The 13,644-nt window shown below is 41.8% G+C and overlaps 1 protein-coding gene across 1 annotated transcript in view; it reads right to left on the reverse strand.

Annotated features, from left to right (window-relative positions):
* Positions 1–243: 243 nt before the first annotated feature.
* The window catches only part of SCRG1 (stimulator of chondrogenesis 1), a 53,652-nt gene continuing 40,251 nt past the window's right edge, over positions 244–13,644 (reverse strand). The window contains exons 2-3 of the mRNA XM_088448153.1: positions 5,620–5,894; positions 244–740 (exon numbers count right to left, since the gene is read on the reverse strand). Of these exons, the coding sequence (XP_088304279.1) occupies positions 686–740; positions 5,620–5,855 (291 nt within the window). The 5' untranslated portion in view covers positions 5,856–5,894 and the 3' untranslated portion in view covers positions 244–685. The remainder of the gene's footprint in view (positions 741–5,619; positions 5,895–13,644) is intronic.

Genomic DNA, 13,644 nt, shown 5'->3' on the forward strand with positions numbered 1-13,644 from the left:
ATGCTCATTTTGATCACCAATCTCATGTCCACATAGAGGCTAAACAGATTTACATGTATTGTATTACCAGCAGAGGTCAATGGTACCCAAAATGAAACTTAAACCATTGACATTTCAGTCTGCTATTGAATGGACCATACAGTGTCTCCTGCTGCATGAAGGTTTATTGTACAGAAATATATATATTTATATATATATATATATATATATATATATATATATTAGACACACATGATACCAAAACATTAATATAAAGTGTATCCATCAATAGCTCGTCCAGCTCTCTGTGAATCTCAAACCTCTGTTCAACTATACACAATAAATACGGCTGTACACAGATATAAAAATGCCACAATCCATATGCCGGTGAAAGCAGTCATCCTTAGCAGCGTGCATTTGCACCAGCCCTATTCCTGGTGCAGGAGATCCAACTACAAGTGGAAATCTCTTGCTAGAGTATGTGGCCTGCAGACAATGCACTCCCGTCACCTATGGCCAATCTCATTATAGCCATAATAGCGTGGTATAAAATGAATATGGGGCAGAGCAGACAGAGGGATCGTTCCACTGGAAAAGGGGATGTGGATGGAGACAAAAGGAATAAAGGTAAAGTTATTTATCTTAGAAAACATCACATTTTCTGTGTCAGCCATTGTCTTCATGGGGTACAATGTAGCTTTGATTATCAATGGGCATTACAAGGAATCACAAATGAAATCTTCGGGCCAAAGAAAATATCCCTACAAAACAAAAACAGAACAGCACACAGTAAGTTATCTTTTAGCAAAAATGTTGTGGTTGTTAGTATTACTGCTGTAATGCATTATGGATGTGATTTATTATAGGTAGTCTATTGAAGTTGATGCTTGTGAATGCAGCATTCTTCCACTTGAGGACACAGTAGACGGCACACTAATACAGGCTGGCTGCTATTCGAACGTGTTCACAGGCTGATGTTTTAGGGAAAGGAACAGAAGCATCATTGTGACAGCATAATAGCACTTCAGTTGTGCTCTCACAGCCAAATAGCCTCACTGTTACTGCTGGTGTGTAGGAAAGATGGAACCTCTGCTAAGCCTCTTTGCCAGCTCCATGAAGCGTCCTGCAGATACATTTCTGCAGGCTGTTCATATACTTTACCCTATAAGAAATGTAGACTACAGTATACTAAATTACCAATATATTTAAAAGAGAACGCAAGTGTAATTATGGATATAAAACGGAATTATTTAAATATGCTTCTGAAAACTGTACTTACTATCAATAGTTAAAATCTTTGGATATTAATTATTACGCATTAGGTCATTTTTGGTTCAGTTCACAACCCAACTGACACACTCCATAGCTAAATTTCCTTCGTAGTAGTTAACTGCATGACTTTTGTGTAATACAGGTTGAGTCTCCCATATCCAAAATGCTTGGGACCAGGGGTATTTTGGATAATGGATTATTCCGTATTTTGGAATATTTTGCATATCATAATGAGATATCTTGGGAATGGGACCCCAATTTACACACAGAATGCATTTATGTGTTATATACACCTTATACACACAGCCTGCAGGTCATTTTATACAATATTTTCAATAATTTTGAGGCTCAAAAAAAGTGTGTGTGCATACATGAATTTCATTTATGTTTCATATACACCCTATACACAGAGCCTGAAGGTTATTTTATACAATATTAATAATAATTTGTGCCTTAGACAAAGTTTGTGTACATTGAACCATGAAAAATCAAAGGTTTCATTATCTCAGTCATGCCAAAATTATTCCGTATTTCGGAATATTCCGTATTTCGGAATATTTGGATATGGGAGACTCAACCTGTACAATATAGTATAATAACTCATAGAACATGTAGCTAGCATAATAACCTGGAAAGCCACAGTTGCCAACATTTATTGGGAGCACATAATATCTTGGTGGACTTTTGTACACTACAATCCCCTGGACCACCATTAGGAGATACCTGTGTACCATAGTATTTAGTCTAACCAGAACGGGAGCACAGCTCAATCATATGCTAACCATTAGCACAATTCCCCGGGATATGGGAGTGTGCGGAGGTGAGGCCTTCACAGTGAGTTAAATGATGCGGTGAGGGATGGTCTAACAGCAAATCAAAAGTGTGCAAACAGCAAGGTAGGCAGACAGAAGATATAATGAGGGTAGGGGATAAACATTTGATGGGTGGGATTATTTAATGGTTGAGATTACAGTGTAATAGGGAAATAGGTCTATTTATTAAATGTGAATACTGTACATTGCATGTCAGCACATCAAATCTATAAATGTGGAAATTGGACAATGTGAATGTTATTAATTTAATGTTGCGGTTGTTTGAAGATAGGGAGGCTTAATAATTACATGAAGGTGCTATTGATTTCATATTGGGGTTAGTTAGTGACACCAGTCCTGGCCAGCAACCAGCTGGCCATACGGTTGCTCATAAAACATAAGTATTCCAATTTTCCTCACAAAATGATGCAATTTTTCTACTTTTATGTATTTAGAAAGACATTGGGGCTGATAGTGTAGGGGTTTCTTTGCTTCTCACAATAGGTCCTTGAACATTTTCAGGCCCACATGGCCCTTAATCTGGCCCTGCTTAGTGTTGGTGTGAGGGAGTACCCTGTTCTGGGGACAGAGTTAGGGGCTTTCATCTGTTTCTGTAACCAGACAGCCTGTTGGGGTACCATCTTCCTCCCTAAAACGGCCCTGAGATAAAAAGATGGAGCTGATACAAACAAGCTTGAAACTTCAAAGATCAGGCCAATCATACCTTCACCCACTCGTGGCGTCTTATATTACATGCCGCAGAGCGGAGTGAGCCAGTTTGTCAGAGACGTAAGAGGAAATGCAGTGAAGACCCCCGGCAGCCACGGAAGAGGCCAAAAGATGGCGCAATCAAGCCAGAAGATGGCGGGCACGGCCATTGGAGATTTGGAGGTGGCAGCAGAGCCTACACTATGGCAGCAGTTGACAGGAGTCAAGGCAGAAGCAGAAGACCAGAGAGGCCTGCAGTGGTGGGAAGCAAAAGAGCTGCACAAAGCTCTCCACTGCAGCCTCTTCCTCTGTTCCAGGAGATGGCTTTGGCCCCCTCAACTTATGTATAAGTCGCCCTAGACCCCAGGGTTGTCGGGCACTAGGCACGTGGACACAGGCCTTAGGCCTGTGCCGAATTGTAAGTGGGCTGAAGGCACGTGCCCACACTTTAAGTAAGTCTGGGCATTAGGCCCAGGCTACCTATTGTCCCCCCCCATATTAATAACTTGGGCATTAGGCCCAGGTCACTCCTCTGTGCTGCAGATAGGCAGACAATACACCAAAGCCCCTTTAAATAAAGTGACTCTGGGCAGTAGACCCAGGTGACTACTCTGAGTATAAGATAGGCAGGCACTAGACCTGAGCCCTTTTATGAGTGACTGGGGATTAGACCCAGGTCTCTAAGCTGTCAATAGGCAGGCAGTAGCCCTTTACCCTTGGAAGTGACCCTGGGCATTAGGCACCCGTCACTCTTGCATCTTCAATAGGCTAACCAAAGACCTGAACTCAATAAAGTGACTCCTGGGGTCACTCAACTCTGTTAGGTGGGCACTGGTTATTAGGCCTTTTACCCACAAAGAAAGCCCCACTACTACGGGCATTAGGGCTGCATGTGGAGGAGTTGTCAGGCCACTGCACTTTCATATTCACATCCCCTCTGCTTGCATGCAGGGCTGCCTAGCCCCCATGTGTGCTGGATTCCCAAAAGAAGGAACTCCCAAAGGAAGTGCAACCCGACAGCGGGTACAAATTGAAGTATGGTTAGCAGGTCTGTTTATTAAGGTAAAGAATTAAATTTCCTGCACCACTGTGATTTATTGGTGTATTGGTTAAGCTATCGTGATATTGCTTTCTTTATTGTTGGTAAGTTTATCATAGATATAAGGTAAAGGCCAGTTAGTGCACCACACCTATAGAGAGCTTGCATTGCTATCACACTAGGCCTGGTTAAGTTAGGGTCTGTGTGTAGATATAGATTATAGTTGGGTGGGCACTCCGTTAGAGCCAGAGAGATGTAGGCAGTTGTGTGGCAGGTGTGTTCTGTCTATCTTAATTGGCTGCTACTGCTGTTCCCAGTGGCATGAATAGGAGCGGTGAGTGTATTCTGTGTTGTGTGTTTCTTCCTTTTTCTCTTCCTTCCTGGCACCAGTAGTCCTTACACTTCAGTGTAGGGCTGTAGTATATCCTAGTGTACGAACACCTATAGGTGACACTTGGGATCTGAGGACAAGTGTGCCAGGCACAATCATCCACTCTACCCCGAGAAAGGTTGGTTCTCGTTAAGCTCAAGAGCCTGGCTGGAACAGAGAGGGATGGAAATAAACTACACTTTCTGTTACGTCTAAGGAAATGCCTCGGCATTCATAGAATGCGCGTCGCACTACCGGATCATTGCTGGTGGAAGGAGTATCTAAACAGAAGTGCTCCAAATTCTGCAGGCACCAATGCAAATTTGGGGGGACATGCTTTCCTTCCTTCCAGTTTTGGTGCTGCCAGCACTAGGCTATTAGCACTAATGTTGTTATCCCTTTAAGGGACTTTTTCAACAGCTACTGCAAAACTCCCTGCTGATGATGATCATTATCAGCACACGTCTTGCACCAGATGGGAGGCAGCCATAACAGATACTCCTTATAAGAAGATTCTTCCCAGCAGACCACATTACTGCACTCGAGCTACGTCAGCCTGACCCTTCTCTACCCTATACTGCCTCTATAAGCGTAGAGCTGCACAATGGGAAGATACTTCTCACTTTTATCTGCACAAAAGCAGTATGTATAAAAACGTGGGGATAAAACCCAGCATAATGTGTTTATGTCAAACTCTAAATGAGCCCCTAAGTGATTCATTGTCAGTGTCAGCGCAGCACCCTGTGCTGGGCCCCTGAGCACATGATGTCATGACGTCCCCATGGCTCTGAGCCATGGGCGACAGGCAACGTCATTGCTCACACACCCCCAGTCACGACCCTACTTTCACCAAACTGATAGATAATGATTACTGTCTGTTAGTTACAGGTTTCATTGTATATATTATTTTTAAGTTCACAAACAAAACTCATCATTTTATTGACTGGCCTTTTTTTGTTTTACGTATACATTTCCTCTATATATGTAATAATGGGAAAAGAATATGGGCTACTAATATTGCCATGAGAATGTCTTTGTCATATGACATTTATTTCTGCATTATATTATACATAACACTGCACAATAGAACAGGGTCGTTAAAGAAGAACTGTAGTAAAGCAGATTTTGCTTCAAGTTAGAGATGTGCGCTGTATCTCCGTGTTTTGGTTTTGGATTTGGATATGTTTTAGCTGTTTTTAACATTTAAAAAAAAATAACTGCGACTCGTTTAGGATTCACAAAATTTGAGTGGATTCGGAATTCTGGAGACCCGAACCGCACATCTCTACTTCAAGCCTGGCATGTTACGGTAACAGAAATGTTCCTAGGGAAACCAGTGCATGAGTCACAAAACATTTATTAAAACATATAAGTTGTATATGTGAAAGAAAAAAAACAGAGATAAACAATAAACCAATGCACAAATATACAATGCTTACTTTGGGCAGCAGAGCAGTTCATTAAAATTGCAGTAACAGACCATCTCACATCCTGTTCCTTCCCAAAAGTGGTCCTGCAGGCTTCTGTTCATGCGCCAAAGATTCTCCACTCCCTCTGGGATGTTGTGACAGTTCCGATCTTTTAAAATCTTTTTGTAACAGGAGAGCCGGCCAGCTGGAGTAGCCCCTATTTCCCACACAGCAAATAACAGCACAGCAACTTGGGCAAGCTTCATTTTTAACCAAATGAAAATACAATTGAGCAGTTTTTCCACCTGAAAGATAAATACATGGTAAGTGGTCTGTGAATGATGAAGTATGTTGGTTTTGTTATCTATATAAATATAGGAATATAATAGTTATATGCTGTGTCAAATGGAGCTCTGAATATATGTATGTGCAGGCATATATTACTGTGGCAATTCTGTAAAGATTCTGTAAAGATTTACATAATAAACATAAGTTACACTTAATGCTAATACATATTCTATGCTTAGTGCCTGTGTCACAGTTACTCCCAGGACACGCCAGGATACTGCCAAGGAAATCCTTTATCCTGGAATTCTTAGTTTCTTAGATTCCCTTTTAGTGTGTGTGCATAGATGTGTGGTTTTTAGTTGGAACTATTATGTCAATACCTTTAAAACAAACAGCATTATTAAAGGGCATTGCAGCGCCACCTGCTGTTTAAAGAGGATAATGCAGAATTGTTTCTGTTATATGCGTTGATTCTGCAGTTTACAGACGGCCTGGCCAAGAACTGTAAACATTGTCAACAATATGATTTGAATTTTATTCCGAAGCTTACCATTAAGGGGCCTTTTTATCAACAAGTTTTATCATATGCAATGCAGCTAAGTAACAGTCTTCCCACTTGCCAGGCCACTTAGGTGTCAGTGAGCAGAGCCATAACTAGACTTTTTGGTGCCCTGTGCCCTGTACCAGAGAGAGCAGTGGCATCCCCCCCCCCTCATTTTTTAAATAGGTGCATAAGATACTGGACCTTAAAAAGGGCCACGGCTCCTGCGGAAGGGCCAGGGAAGAGATAGGGGAGGCCAGGATATGATGGGAATAAAAGATTAGGAAGCTACAAGTGAGAATGGTAATAAACAGGAAAATTGACAGGCTCAAACAGCGCCCCCTGCCCTGCAGTGCCCTGTGCCATGACACTGGTCGCACTACCCTAGTTACGGCCGTATCAGTGAGCAAACGTAATTCTGCTCCCACATATGCACTGGAATTAGGAGCCCCACGACTCAGGCTTCCAGTTCCAGATTCTATAAAGTTATGATAATTAAGATTCCCCATGGGGAAACATCACAGAATGCCCCCAGTGAAGACTGTTGCTTGCTATAGCTGGCGCTAATCATCATAGGAAAAGGCGAAAGCCCTAAAACTTGTGTCAATTTACCATTTTACACAGTAGTTAGGGCTTCTTGCCTTTGATAAATATACCCTATAGTGCCAACTTATTCACCAGTACTGTACAATCAGAGAGTTTAAATCCTGCAGTCCCTACCCCAAAGTAGCTTACCATTTTGTTTCCCTAGTGCAGCCTACCATAGTCATGCAAAAATATACACAACGGGACTAATATTGGTTGGAGCTGTTCAACCTCTCAGTGGGCCTGACTGATGGTTTAAGTCTGCACATGTGTCTGAGTTGCACATGTGAATGCGTCCCGATTGTTAGCATGTGTAGACACAGAGCAGAATCGGACACATGGTCTGTGCAATTCTGAGGGCATTCCTAGGTGGTAACAGGGGGTGGCTAAGCAGATGCAGGCATGTCCCAGGTGCATTGCTGTAAGCGGCTGCATCAAGACACACACAACTTCTCACACAGGAGGGCCATGTTCAGACAGAGAAGCTGCACCTGCCATAGTGATGGTACAAGTTTCGATGGTGTGCTCAAAACACGCACCGGGATGTATTTGCACCTCCGCAAGTGGGCGTCTCAGTATTCACAAAATCAGCTGCAGCATTAGAATAAAGACGTCACCACGCCTGCATGTTATTCAGAATCAGCCCCGAAGACTCTATCATTATTTCTAGGAAGGATACTGCCCAAATCACTGAGGAGCTCAAATCATTATTTCTAGGAAGGATACTGCCCAAATCACCGAGGAGCTCAAATCATTATTTCTAGGAAGGATACTGCCCAAATTACTGAGGAGCTCAAATGAAATGGCAAAATCAATTTACAGTCATTCCTAATACTGCCGCCTTTACATGTCCTTAAACCTTTTAGTTATTTCTTTCTAAAATTCTGCTAATTTCAGCTTAATTTATGTGTTTAGTAAGTCATGAAAATTATAATTCCTTAGTTTTAATAGTTTACTTGCCTCAGTATTTATATGCTTCTTACATAAAGTGCACCTTGAAGTTGCAAAATGCATCTCACTGAAAGTACAGATTGACACTAGGGATATGCAGGCTAAGATTAGTTCGGCTTTTCCCGCCAAATTAGAATTTTCCCCGTCAAAAATCGGGTCTCAGAAAGTGGCAAAACGTCATCTTTCATGGACAAACATCATCATTCCTGGACATGAAAGATGGCGTTTTGCCTCTTTCTGAGGCCCCATTTTTGGAGGGAAAAATCTGAATTTGGCGGGAAAATCCAAACTAATTCGAGCCTGCACATCCCTAATTGACACCTGGTCTCCATATCCTCAAAGGAGACCCAAGGTCTCCAACTAACTGAGACCACTTTCCCATCAATAGATGGAAACATGCCCACAGACATTGCCATCTTCCCATTTACACTGACACAACATCACACAATACAGCATACTGCATATGCAGTTTTACATGAGGCTCTACAACACTTTTCTGTACTATGCTAATTATATTTGTTTCTTACCAGACACAATACTTGATTTTAGTAAAGCTAAATTAATCCTAAACTGCTTTGTAACCAGTGCTTAATTACTATAGAGAACTACTGTAGGGTGAATCATTTATGTGACAATTATACTAGCACATGCTTTTTCAATACAGACTTTAAAGAATTAAATGCTAGTCACAGCATGATCAAGATAGAAATAAACACTAACATGATTCTATACTTCGATAAAATGTGAAACAATAGACCTAGGAATTCATTTTAAAACCAGCTTTCATATACATGACAGCCAGTAGCGGCTCCAGGCACAGGCAAGCCGGTTCGTCGCCCGGAGCGCTACTGTTTCCGGAGGGCGCAGGAAACGCTCACCTCCCCCCCAGCGCTATAGGACATATTTAAGCTCAGGGGGGAGGGAGCGGAGGAGGGAAGGGGCGGCAACACAGGATGGCGCTGGGCGCAGCACAGCCTAGCGCCGGCCCTGATGACACTGTTTGTACTGTCAATCAGCCTAGATCGGTTGTTCTCAAACTTGGTCCTCAGGACTCCACACAGTTCACATTTTCCAGATCACATGGCAAGAGCACAGGTGTAGTCATTACTGACGGACACATTTTGAAAGATCCACAAGTGGAGCTAATTATGTCACTTGTGATTCTTTGAGGAGACCTGGAAAACATGCACTGTTTGGGGTCCTGAGGACTGAGTTTGAGAACCTGTGAGCTAAATCACTAGTTCTCAAACAGTGCATGTTTTCCAGGACTCCTCACAGAATCACAAGTGAGATAATTACCTCAACCTGTGGATCTTTTAAAATGTGTCATTGAGTAATGAATACACCTGTGCTACTGCTGGGTGACTTGGAAGATGTGAACTGTGTGGGGTCCTGAGGACTGAGTTTGGGAACCACTGGCCTAGATGGTAGGAAGAATGCATTATACCAGAGGTTCCCAAACGCGGTCCTCAAGGCTCTCCAACAGTTCAGGTTTTAGAGATATCCATGGTTGAGCACAGGTGACTTAATTAGTACCTCAGTCAATTTGATTTAACCACCTGTGCTCAAACATGGATATCTCTTAAACATGTACTGTTGGGGAGCCTTGAGGTCTGCGTTTGGGAACCTCTGCCTTATACTGTAAAATACATAAGTGTACAGAAAGTAATCAGTTAACAGTCACCAGTGGCGGGCCTCTCTATTATCAATCATCATGGGCCGCCCATCTCCTCCTTGCAGAGGGCCGTGGAGGTGGACCAGTGTGCAGCTCAGCTGCTTCCGCCGCGGCTGCGTGCTGACTTTGACTGTCAGGGGCAGCAGCGGTCATGTGCTGAACTTGTTTGTACGACAGGGCTATGGAAGCCCTGTAGGTACATAATCAACATCAAAGCACCAACCCCGGCTGTCCCATCGGCGTCGTGCATAGGCGGCCGTACATAACGAGCGGCGGCAAGAGGGGGGTTTATGGGGTCGCGGGACAGCAGCTTAGCTATGGGGTCGCAGGGAATCAGCAGCACCAGTTAATTATTCAATATATGAGTGACACGGCCATTCTGCTGCGTGTCACCCAGGACCCCTTCCCCCGCCCCCACAGATTTATTTGGTGCCCAAATAAAAATAAAAGTTGTGTTGCACAAATGGGAGCCTTATTCTTCATAAGAGGCTCCCATGATTAGTGATTTAAAAATAAATAAATGAGCGGCCATTCAGCTTTGGGACTACACATCCCAACATGCCCAAAGGTATGCTGGGATGTGTAGTTTACCAGCAGCTAAAGCGCATCTTATTATAGCCCACCCCTGGTAGGACATGGGACTGCCAAAAAGGCAGGGCCATTCAAAGGCCACCCTTGGCTGCACCCTGAGTATGAAAGGAAGTGGAGGGAAAAATAAGCAAGGGAAGAGCTGTAGGAAAGAAGGATAAGAACCCAATTAAAAGAAAAGAAACTGGAGAGAGAGAAAAACAAAGAAGAAATAAAGGTAAGTGTATGTTTAGTATGGATTTTATAAAATATGGTGGGATTGAGTTCCTGTATGTAATATTTCTCTACACTGACCTTTGGGGAATATGTACAAGGTGCTGCTAAGTAACAAATGTGCTTTAACCAGCGCTATTTTACACGTACACTTATGTATGTCAGCAGCGCTATTTTACACACACACTTATGTATGTTAGCAGCGCTATTTTACACGTACACTTATGTATGTCAGCAGCGCTATTTTACACACACACTTATGTATGTCAGCAGCGCTATTTTACACGTACACTTATGTATGTTAGCAGCGCTATTTTACACGTACACTTATGTATGTTAGCAGCGCTATTTTACACGTACACTTATGTATGTCAGCAGCGCTATTTTACACGTACACTTATGTATGTCAGCAGCGCTATTTTACACGTACACTTATGTATGTTAGCAGCGCTATTTTACACGTACACTTATGTATGTTAGCAGCGCTATTTTACACGTACACTTATGTATGTTAGCAGCGCTATTTTACACGTACACTTATGTATGTTAGCAGCGCTATTTTACACGTACACTTATGTATGTTAGCAGCGCTATTTTACACGTACACTTATGTATGTTAGCAGCGCTATTTTACACGTACACTTATGTATGTCAGCAGCGCTATTTTACACGTACACTTATGTATGTTAGCAGCGCTATTTTACACGTACACTTATGTATGTTAGCAGCGCTATTTTACACGTACACTTATGTATGTTAGCAGCGCTATTTTACACGTACACTTATGTATGTTAGCAGCGCTATTTTACACGTACACTTATGTATGTTAGCAGCGCTATTTTACACGTACACTTATGTATGTCACCAGTGCTATTTTACACGTACACTTATGTAAGTTAGCAGCGCTATTTTACACGTACACTTATGTATGTTAGCAGCGCTATTTTACACGTACACTTATGTATGTTAGCAGCGCTATTTTACACGTACACTTATGTATGTCAGCAGCGCTATTTTACACGTACACTTATGTATGTTAGCAGCGCTATTTTACACGTACACTTATGTATGTGAGCAGCGCTATTTTACACGTACACTTATGTATGTCAGCAGCGCTATTTTACACGTACACTTATGTATGTTAGCAACGCTATTTTACACGTACACTTATGTATGTTAGCAGCGCTGTTTTACACGTACCTTATGTATGTTAGCAGCGCTATTTTACACGTACACTTATGTATGTCAGCAGCGCTATTTTACACACACACTTATGTATGTCAGCAGCGCTATTTTACACGTACACTTATGTATGTCAGCAGCGCTATTTTACACGTACACTTATGTATGTTAGCAGCGCTATTTTACACGTACCTTATGTATGCTAGCAGCGCTATTTTACACGTACCTTATGTATGTTAGCAGCGCTATTTTACACGTACCTTATGTATGTTAGCAGCGCTATTTTACACGTACCTTATGTATGTCACCAGTGCTATTTTACACGTACACTTATGTATGTCACCAGCGCTATTTTACACGTACCTTATGTATGTTAGCAGCGCTATTTTACACGTACCTTATGTATGTTAGCAGCGCTATTTTACACGTACCTTATGTATGCTAGCAGCGCTATTTTACACGTACCTTATGTATGTTAGCAGCGCTATTTTACACGTACCTTATGTATGTTAGCAGCGCTATTTTACACGTACCTTATGTATGTTAGTAGCGCTATTTTAGACGTACCTTATGTATGTTAGCAGCGCTATTTTACACGTACCTTATGTATGCTAGCAGCGCTATTTTACACGTACCTTATGTATGTTAGCAGCGCTATTTTACACGTACCTTATGTATGTTAGCAGCGCTATTTTACACGTACCTTATGTATGTCACCAGTGCTATTTTACACGTACACTTATGTATGTCACCAGCGCTATTTTACATGTACCTTATGTATGTTAGCAGCGCTATTTTACACGTACCTTATGTATTTTAGCAGCGCTATTTTACACGTACCTTATGTATGCTTGCAGCGCTATTTTACACGTACCTTATGAATGTTAGTAGCGCTATTTTACACGTACCTTATGTATGTTAGCAGCACTATTTTATACGTACCTTATGTATGTCACCAGTGCTATTTTACACGTACCTTATGTATGTCACCAGTGCTATTTTACACGTACCTTATGTATGTTAGCAGCGCTATTTTATACGTACCTTATGTATGTCACCAGTGCTATTTTACACGTACACTTATGTATGTTAGCAGCGCTATTTTACACGTACACTTATGTATGTCAGCAGCGCTATTTTACACGTATACTTATGTATGTTAGCAGCGCTATTTTACACGTACACTTATGTATGTTAGCAGCGCTATTTTACACGTACCTTATGTATGTTAGCAGCGCTATTTTACACGTACACTTATGTATGTCAGCAGCGCTATTTTACACGTACACTTATGTATGTTAGCAGCGCTATTTTACACGTACACTTATGTATGTCAGCAGCGCTATTTTACACGTACACTTATGTATGTTAGCAGCGCTGTTTTACACGTACACTTATGTATGTTAGCAGCGCTATTTTACACGTACCTTATGTATGCTAGCAGCGCTATTTTACACGTACCTTATGTATGTTAGCAGCGCTATTTTACACGTACCTTATGTATGTTAGCAGCGCTATTTTACACGTACCTTATGTATGTCACCAGTGCTATTTTACACGTACACTTATGTATGTCACCAGCGCTATTTTACATGTACCTTATGTATGTTAGCAGCGCTATTTTACACGTACCTTATGTATGTTAGCAGCGCTATTTTACACGTACCTTATGTATGCTAGCAGCGCTATTTTACACGTACCTTATGTATGTTAGTAGCGCTATTTTACACGTACCTTATGTATGTTAGCAGCGCTATTTTACACGTACCTTATGTATGTTAGTAGCGCTATTTTAGACGTACCTTATGTATGTTAGCAGCGCTATTTTACACGTACCTTATGTATGCTAGCAGCTCTATTTTACACGTACCTTATGTATGTTAGCAGCGCTATTTTACACGTACCTTATGTATGTTAGCAGCGCTATTTTACACGTACCTTATGTATGTCACCAGTGCTATTTTACACGTACACTTATGTATGTCACCAGCGCTATTTTACATGTACCTTATGTATGCTAGCAGCGCTATTT

The sequence above is a fragment of the Taudactylus pleione genome, unplaced genomic scaffold (assembly GCF_031769625.1).
Source record: "Taudactylus pleione unplaced genomic scaffold, aTauple2 ptg000021l, whole genome shotgun sequence".
NCBI lineage: Eukaryota > Metazoa > Chordata > Amphibia > Anura > Myobatrachidae > Taudactylus > Taudactylus pleione.